The 10,082-nt window shown below is 44.0% G+C and overlaps 1 protein-coding gene across 1 annotated transcript; it reads left to right on the top strand.

Moving 5' to 3' along the window:
* The first annotated feature begins 6,257 nt into the window (after positions 1 to 6,257).
* On the top strand, positions 6,258 to 9,575 carry LOC106611579 (uncharacterized protein K02A2.6-like). Its single transcript, XM_014211937.2, has one exon. The coding sequence runs from the start codon at positions 6,411 to 6,413 to the stop codon at positions 9,573 to 9,575; it is 3,165 nt and encodes a 1,054-aa protein (XP_014067412.1). The 5' UTR covers positions 6,258 to 6,410.
* Positions 9,576 to 10,082: the final 507 nt, after the last annotated feature.

Genomic DNA, 10,082 nt, shown 5'->3' with positions numbered 1-10,082 from the left:
TAGATAAATTAAAACCTGTTTTTGTAAGAACACAGTATATGGGACTGATTTTAAGAAATTTTGCTTAATTCATTTGATTAATATTATGGTGTTTCTACTCCAAGAAGAAGGAAAAACCCTCTGGGTTTCCATTAGGATGCAACAGAAAAGATGTCGCTGTACAACGTGACGGTTGGACGTAGGCTATTTAGTGGGCTATTTAGCTAAAGAATCCCTGTGTTGTGCGCGGACATGCAGGAGACCGGGCCAACTGGAAGGAAGGAGTAGGCTGTCCTTGTAAATAAGAATTTGTTCTTAACTTCTTGCGGATTATTGGGACGCTACCGTCCCATTTCGGCAATTTCCAGTGAAATTGCAGAGCGCCAAATTAAATTTAAATTACTATAAATGTTAAACTTTCATGAAATCACAAGTGCAATGCATCAAAATAAAGCTTAACTTGTTGTTAATCCAGCCAAGGTGTCAGATTTCAAAAAGGCTTTACGGCGAAAGCAAACCATGCGATTATCTGAGGACAGCGCCCAGCACACAAATGCATAACAAATCATTTTCAACCAGGGAGTTGCGACACGAAAGTCAGAAATAGCGATATAAAAAATGCCTTACCTTTTAAGATCTTCTTCTGTTGGCACTCCAAAAGGTCTTAGTTACATTACAAATGGTCCTTTTGTTCGATAATGTCCTTCTTTATATCCATAAAAACTCAGTTTAGCTTGCGCGCTTCAGTCAATAATCCACTCGGTTTCCCTCCTTCAAAATGCATACAAAATGAATCCCAAACGTTACCAATAAACTTATCCAAACAAGTCAATCAACGTTTATAATCAAACCTTAGGTACCCTAATACGCATATAAACGCTAAAATTTAAGACGGAGAATCGTTATTGTCTTTACCGGAGAAAAATACCAAAGAACGTGTTCTCAGTCACACGCTTGGAAACACTACAGCCAAAATGGGAGCCACCTATAAAAACTACAATTTCTGGCTCATTTTTCCAAAACCCAGCCTGAAGCTCTTTCTAAAGACTGTTGACATCTAGTGGAAGCCCTAGGAACTGCAATCGGGCACGATTTCGCCCTATTATAAAAGTGCCAGCCATCAAAATCAGTGGTAGGATGATTTATTTTTTTTTGGGGGGGGGTGATGGTTTGTCCTCGGGGTTTTGCCTGCTATTTCAGTTCTGTTATACTCACAGACATTATTTTAACAGTTTTAAAAACTTTAGAGTGTTTTCTATCCAAATCCACCAATTATATGCATATCCTAGCTTCTGGGCCTGGGTAGCAGGCAGTTTACTTTGGGCACACTTTTCATCTGGACGTCAAAATACCACCCCCTATCCCAAAGAAGTTAACTGACTTGCCAAGTTAAATAAAGGTTACACTAAGAGCATAACATTTCTACGCCATAATTTTAGTCTAACCAATACCCAAACGGAGATTCAGCCAAAATGAAAATCTCATTGATTTATCAAGACGAGTCCCCATGCTTGTCTCAGAGCAGCGCGAAATGGTGCTAAAATAGATGTAGGTTAATGCTTCAAATCCTATTGCTTCTAACTTCAATATGCTCTTTAAATAAATAACACCTACACCACTTTTAACCGCACATTACTCAACACTAGTGAGACTCATGTCGCCTACGGTAGGCCTACAGTATATAAAAAAACATGACGTGACTCTCCGCCAATAATTACATGTAGAGGTTTGGAAGATTCTAAATTAAAGCCAAAAGCCACCTCATGGGTCTCCCGATGGCAGCCGGCACGGGTATCTGTAGCAATGCATTTTGCATTGTGATGCAGTGACTTAGACAGCTGTGCCATTAGGGAGGCCCTATCCACAAATTATCAAAATACAGAGAGGTATTGGTGAAGGTATTTTGTCCTGCTAATAGCCCATAATTGATCTGAACCCATGAATGAGTGAGTCACTCAGCTTTATGTAGGTGCCGGCTATATGACTGTGCCATCAACTTGATAATATATAACGATATTTTGGAGGTTATTTCGTAAAAAAAAGAAAAAAAAGTGATTGATTGATTGTAATCTGAATAAAGGCCCAAATAATATTTGTAAAGGCAAAAACATTTATTTCTGTTTTTAGAAGGTGAGAAATGCGGGACCAATTGTGTGCCGCCCTATGGGACTCCCAATCACGGTCGGATGTGATACATGATAATAATAATAATAATAATAATAATAATAATACTTTACTTAGAACTACATTTGACGATATAATTCTCCCCCTACCCTCCATCTAGGCTAGTTTATTTTTCAGCTACCTGCTAGAACAGCGGGAACGTTTCCCTCGTCAGCGCCATTATTAGTGCAACGCCCTTTAAAGTGTTGCTCTGTGCTACCCAGTGTGCGGGGTGGGGGTCCACCCCCCCTCCCTCCTCCTCCGTTCCCCATGGGCTAAGTCTGTCTTCTGTGCATACAGTGGGGGAAAAAAGTATTTGATCCCCTGCTGATTTTGTACGTTTTCCCACTTAAAGAAATTATCAGTCTATAATTTTAATAGTAGGTTCATTTCAACAGTGAGAGACAGAATAACAACAAACAAATTTTATAAAATGATTTGCATTTTAATGAGGGAAATAAGTATTTGACCCCTCTGCAAAACATGACTTAGTACTTGGTGGCAAAACCCTTGTTGGCAATCACAGAGGTCAGACGATTCTTGTAGTTGGCCACCAAGTGTGCCTTGTTAAAACAAGTCAAAATACATTTCTATCTAATCCTCAGGTACCCTAAAATCTAACTGAACTCTAATATTTCATACGGAAAGAAGTATGCTCAATAGGAAAACGATATTAGCAGGTGCGCGTCCTCTTCATCGCGAGAGCACAGACTGATTTCCAACTCTGAGTCCCAGTACTGAAACTCAGAATTCTTCCTCGTTTGGGAAGAAACAAGCCTGAAACCTTGAACAAAGACTGTTGACATCTAGTGGAAGCCATAGAAATTGCAATCTGGGAGCTGGATTTGCCCCTATGCTTTCCATTGTAAGAGCATGGGCTCTCAAAAACAAATATCTGGTTGTTTTTAGGGGGGATTTTATCCTACCGTATCTATTGTGTTATAGTCTCATACATTATTTTAACATTTCTACAAACTTCAAAGTGTTTTCTATCCAATGGTCCCAATTATATGCATATCCTGGCTTCTGGGCCTGTGTAACAGGCAGTTTACTTTGGGCACGTCAGTCAGACAGGAAGTGGAGAAAAATAGACCCTAGCCTGTTAATATGTGCTGAAACCATTTAAATTAAGCACCTCTAATCATGGCAACTCAGCAATGGCCACACCTGGATATCAAAGTACTAATTAGTGATGCACCGATATATCATTTTTGGCCAATACCGATATCCAATATTTTACATACCAAAACAAACGATACCGGTAACCGAAATGTAATATTTTCGCGGCATTTTAAGCATTCTAGTACAGTTCAATAGCTAGCACACACACACATGGACGCAGCGGTCTAAGGCAATGCATCTCAGTGCAAGAGGCGTCACTACAGTCCCTGGTTCGAATCCAGTCTGTATCACATCTGGCCGTGATTGGGAGTCCCATAGGGCGGCGCAAAATTGGCCCATCGTCGTCCGGATTTGGCAGGGGTAGGCCGTCATTGTAAATAAGAATTTGTTCTTAACTGTCTTCCCTAGTTAAATAAAGGTTACACACAAACACACACACACACACACACACACACACACACACCACACTAACCAAAAAGTTATTTTGTTGGCATTTATGTATGTCCCCAAAACATAATCTAAACCTATTTCTTTCACTTAGTTGCTGTGCTGTTTCGTTGTTCATTTGTTCAGTCGTTTCATTCTCAACCAGAATTTCTATGGAACGGGTCTTTTCATGTCAAAAAAGATACATGTCAAATAACACTATTTGACGTGTCAAATAAGCTTGTTGATCAATCAGGACCTGAATATGACTGCACGTCACAAAATAATTTAATGCGTTCATAAATGTTTTACATAGTTATTACACATTGATTACACTATCACTCATATTTCATGTCACAACGATTCATCGATATGTTTGCTATGATGCTGGTAAAGTTGTCTCGCGCACCAACAGTGCTGGTTATAAAAAAGCTAGCTAACTCATGGATGCAAACAATGTTCTTCCCCAAAAACATAGCAAAACGACAATCTGTCTCAGTAGCTAGCTAACTAACTATATAGCTAGGTGTCATCGTCTAAAATAACACTAATTTTTAAAACGGGTCTTATTTGATTAATGGTGGTCGGACCCATCTATGTGAAGCTAGCCACAATAAGGATTAGCCACAATAGTGGACTTTGCGGTTAGCCTTCTAAATAAAAGCATGTCATTGACAGTGATGCAAATGAATGCAAATAGTAGAATTATGCAATAATTTAATAGATCATGCTAAACGAGCTTGGAATGTTGTTATATAAAATCAATAAAAGACAATAATTTGTTAATTTGACAAAAATCTGTTGAAATCACAACGAATGTATTATACTTTTGAATTGCATTGGGGGCATACAGGTAGCCTAGTAAATGGGGCGGCAGGTAGCCTAGTGGTTAGAGCGTTGGGCCAGTAACCGAAAGGTTGCTATATCGACACCCTGAGCTGACAAGGTAAAAATATGTCGTTCTGAACAAGGCAGTAAACCCACTCTTCCTAGGCCATCATTGTAAATAAGAATTGGTTATTAAATAAAGGTTAAATTAAAAATATATATATGTATATATACTTATTTCACTGTACAGCCTTACCTATGGATTGTGGGTCAATGACATGGGGTATCAGTCTACTCAGTGACACCCAGAGAACATTAACATTGTAGCTCTTATTGCGGGACTCTGAAACAACTGAATTGGGACACATTTATTGTCAACCTATGTGTATTGAACACTATTCCCAAGGAAAAACAATATTGCGTAGATGTTTTGGAGTCTGATAACTCTGAGAAGGACGTTGGGAAAAAATATATTGAGTAGACCGTTACCCCATTTCATTGATCCCCAATCCTTAGGTAAAGCTGTACAGTACAGTATGAATGTCAATACACACACAATATGCTGACTGGGGAGGTGATTTCACACAGTCACAGTCCCGCAATTAGAGCTACAACGTTAATATTTGTGTTATAGTGTGGACACTATACAAATAATGACATGGTTATTATTGGTATTGACCGTGACCTTTCCCTTTTGATGATGTCATCACTAAGAGTGAGTTCTGTGCAATGTGATTCTACCACCGGTTGAGTGGGCTATATAGTTCTGTTATATTTGTACCGTTTGTACCTGGCAATACACCTTTTAGGTTTGGGTTGAAAGTAAAGGAAAGTAATATCGAAATGCGTGTGGGCATGCGTGTGGGTTACTACACTTTTTTGGTGACGAGGATAAAACTTTATCAACTTGTACAGGGCGAGGTGCGAGCTAGCTAAGAAACAGTGGAGGTAGTCAGTTAGCTAGCTAGCTTAATGAGCGACGGAGAGCAGGTGCCACTGGACGGAAACGCCGATGGGGACAATCAGCAGCAAGTGCAAATCGCTAACGAGGATCAAGGACAAGTTGGCGTTATAATGGCAATGTTTGGGACTATCACTGAGTTTGTGGAAGAGAACGAGGACTGGACGGAATATGTGGAAAGGTTGGGACACTTTTTCTTGGCAAATGGAATCATAGATGAGGCTAAACAGCGCTCTATTCTCTTGAGTGTGTGTGGGGCTAAAACCTACAAGCTAATGAGGAATTTGGCTACACCACGGAGACCGGGAGAAATTCCTTTTGGGGATCTAGTTGCTCTCGTTCAGACTCACCACAATCCAAAGCCGTCAGTGATTGTCCAGAGGTTCAAGTTTAACTGCCATTTTCGGAAAACAGGTCAGTCTGTTGCTAACTTTGTTGCTGAATTACGTGAACTCTGAACATTGTGAGTTTGGGGCTATGTTAGAGGACATGCTCCGTGACAGATTAGTCTGTGGCATTAATGAGGACAGCATACAGCGCCGGTTGCTGGGGGAAGCCACACTGACTTTCAAGAGAGCATTGGAACTATCTCAAGGGATGAGATGGCCGCTAGTAATGTGAAAAATATTCAAAAAGGCCAACAGTGAAAGTTGTGCAGTGCATCAGGTGACAAAAGAGGTGGCAGGAAAAAGGGGAAAAGCAGTGGAATGTTTCAGATGTGGAGGGACACATTATGGTAACAACTGTAAGTTCATGGAGACTGTGTCACAATTGCAACAAAAAGGGACATTTAGCAAAAAAATGCAGGGGTCCTAGGAGCAAGCCAGAGGGTGGGCGGACTGGGCTGGGCAAGTTCACAGCACCAAAGCCTCAGTCAGCAGCGCACCACCTAGAGAGCACAGAGGAGGAGGAAGAGCATTGTTCCTACAACATGTTTAATGTGAGGGAGCCGCGCGCAGAGCCTATCTATGCTACAGTGGAGGTAGATGGAAAGCAGATGAGGATGGAGGTTGACACGGGGGCCTCTGCCACTGTCATAAGTGAGGAGACCTACAAACAAAAATGGGGCTCAAGACAGGTTTCTGCCCTCACACCGGCAGGGATCAGACTGCGTACGTACACCGGGGAGACCATACCATTGCTGGGGGCTCTAGAGGTGGACATTGCATACAACAGCCAGGAAGCGAGAGCACGGCTCCTGGTGGTGAAAGGGAATGGGCCTAGTTTACTAGGGCGTGACTGGCTAAACAAAATACAACTGAGCTGGGGTGAGATAAAACACACCCGAGTGACTGAGGATGTCATTCAAAAGTACCCAGAGATTTTCAAAGATGAACTGGGCACACTGCAGGGCACTGCAGTTAAGCTGTTCGTGGATCCTCAGGCCGAGCCTCGCTTTTTCAAGCCCAGGACAGTGCCTTACGCCATGAAAAAGAAAGTGGAAGATGAGTTGGAGCGGCTGCAGGAAGCAAACGTCATTACTCCCGTTCAGTTCTCCCGCTGGGCAGCTCCTATCATTCCCGTTCTGAAAAGTGACGGCACGGTGCGTATATGTGGGGACTACAAACTCACCATCAACAGGGCCTCTAAGCTAGACGCTTACCCGCTGCCACGGGTGGAGGACTTGTTCGCGACACTGGCAGGAGGCAAGATGTTCTCAAAGCTTGACATGAGTCACGCCTACCAACAGCTCCTTCTGGACGAGGACTCAAAAGAGTATGTCACAGTGAACACGCACAAAGGCTTGTTCAGGTACAACCGCTTGGTTTTCGGAGTGGCGTCCAGCCCAGCCATTTTCCAGAGGACAATGGACAATCTGCTGCAGGGGATCCCTCATGTAGCAGTGTACCTGGATGACATCCTGGTTACAGGGGAGACGGAGGAGGAGCACCTCCACCATCTGGACCAGGTGTTAAAGAGATTCTCTGAGGCAGGGCTGCGCCTGAAGTGTAGCAAGTGCACCTTCCAAGCACAGAGTGTGACATACCTAGGTCACAAGATCACAGCGCAGGGTCTGTGTCCTGTGGAGGACAAAGTCAGGGCAATCAAGGATGCTCCAAACCCCAAGAATGGGTCAGAGTTCAGGTCGTTCCTGGGCATGGTGAACTACTATGGTAAGTTCCTCCCGGAGCTGTCAACAGTGTTGGCTCCACTTTATCAGTTGCTCCACAAAGACTGTAAATGGAAGTGGGGGCCAGCACAAGAGAAAGCTTTCAAGGAAGTGAAAGCACTACTACAATCAGCACAACTTCTGGTTCATTTTGACCAAGACAAAGAGATCATCCTGTCATGTGACGCCTCACCCTATGGCGTCGGGGCAGTACTCTCTCATCAGATGGAGGACGGGTCAGAGAGACCCATTGGATTCGCATCACGTACGCTGATGAGTGCTGAGAAGGGTTATTCACAGTTAGACAAGGAAGGTCTGGCCATACTCTTTGCTGTGAAACGCTTCCATCAGTACCTCTACGGTCGTCATTTCACCATATGCACTGACCACAAACCACTGATGAGCCTTTTTAGTGAATCAAGATGCATTCCGCCCATGGCTTCAGCAAGGTTACAGCGCTGGGCCCTGACACTGTCAGCTTACCAGTACACGATAGTGTATAGAGCGGGGAAGGACAATGCATATGCAGATGCGCTCAGCCGTCTCCCGCTACCAGAGATGCCTGCCACAACTGTGGTGCCTCCCGAGACAATTTTCCGAATGGAGAGATTGTCAAACTCACCTGTGAATGCCAAACAGATCAAACAGTGGACAGACCGGGATCCTATCCTGTCCCAAGTGAAAAGATTCCTGATGCAGGGTTGGCCTCCTGTCATAGAGGATGATGCACTAAGACCTTATGCAAAGCGCAAAACTGAGCTGAGTGTGCAGGATGGCTGCATACTCTGGGGGTCCAGAGTGGTTGTTCCACCCCCTGGCCGTGCACAAGTCATGGATGAGGTCCATGAGGATCACCCGGGTGCCTCCCGGATGAAAAGTTTAGCCAGATCTTACATCTGGTGGCCTAACATGGATCAGGAGGTAGAAGACAAAGTTAAATCATGCTCTGAGTGCCAGATCAACCAGAAGATGGCGCCGCCCGCGCCACTACATCTGTGGGAGTGGCCTGACCGCCCATGGTCCAGGCTGCATATAGATTTTGCAGGCCCTTTCATGGGTCACATGTTCCTTGTCATGGTGGACGCACACTCCAAGTTGCTGGAGGCGCACATCATGAGCAACATCACAGCGACCACAACCATCGAAAAGCTTCGGCAGGTGTTTTCAACCCATGGTCTGCCGGACTCTCTGGTGTCCGACAACGCAACAACGTTTACCTGTGACTTGTTCCAAGAATTCATGCGGAGAAACGGGATCCGCCATGTCCGCAGCGCCCCGTTTCACCCGGCCTCAAACGGCTTAGCGGAGTGGGCTGTGCAGACACTGAAAGAGGGGCTCAAAAGGATGACTGGGGGAACCATCACAACTAAGCTCTCTCGGTTCTTGTTCCAGTACCGCATCACGCCACAAACAACAACAGGACAGGCTCCAGCGGTGATGTTAATGGGCAGAAAGCCAAAAGCTCACCTGGATCTACTGTGTCCGAACATCAGAGCACGAGTGGAACGGAAGCAGGAGAAACAAAAAGAGAGACATGACCACCACGCAAGGGAGAGACAGTTAAAACCCAATGACACTGTCTACATCTGCAACTTCACAAGCAGCCAACGCTGGTTGTCAGGTATCATTCTGAGTCAGAGTGGTCCCGTCTCCTTTGTGGTCAAACTGACTGATGGTCGAGTCATGCGCAGACACCAGGACCATCTCCGCCTGCGCTATGACAAAGACAAGACCATGTTTTCAGACGGAACAGCTGTGGATGGTAGTATACAAGTTGAAATCCCACAGGAAACAGCATCTGAGGAACAGGGGCATTCAGTGGTTCCAGCAGAGGGTGATGGACATTCTCTCACAAACACCCAACCCACTCCTGTGCCCTCAGACCCAGCTCCACTGGGACACGCCTTACCTGTGTCTCGTAGCACACCAGGAGTACTGCGCAGATCACTGCGTAGTCACAAGCCTCCTGAAAGACTAACTCTGTAGTTGAGACTGAGAGACTTGTGGTGTTAGTGTTTGTTTGGAGCAGCAGACCTAGTTGAAAAGAAATAAGGACTGTCATTTTATTGTTGTTGTTTTGGTTACATTTACGGTAACACCAGCAGAAGTTCTACAGTGTGGTGTAGTAAAGAAAAGAAAACACTGATGTGGTTTACTTGTTAACCTTATGTTTTCCTTACAGGGGGGATTTAAATTGAGGGGGGTGAAGTGTTATAGTGTGGACACTATACAAATAATGACATGGTTATTATTGGTATTGACCGTGACCTTTCCCTTTTGATGATGTCATCACTAAGAGTGAGTTCTGTGCAATGTGATTCTACCACCGGTTGAGTGGGCTATATAGTTCTGTTATATTTGTACCGTTTGTACCTGGCAATACACCTTTTAGGTTTGGGTTGAAAGTAAAGGAAAGTAATATCGAAATGCGTGTGGGCATTCCTTGTCAAGTTACTACAATTTGCATAAACTCTTCACAGTTGTGTTCTATGG

Source organism: Salmo salar, chromosome ssa09 (genome assembly GCF_905237065.1).
Source record: "Salmo salar chromosome ssa09, Ssal_v3.1, whole genome shotgun sequence".
In the NCBI taxonomy this organism is placed as follows: Eukaryota; Metazoa; Chordata; class Actinopteri; order Salmoniformes; family Salmonidae; genus Salmo; species Salmo salar.
The sequence above is the reverse complement of the archived record's forward strand: the minus strand, read 5'-3'. Positions and strand labels throughout refer to the sequence as shown.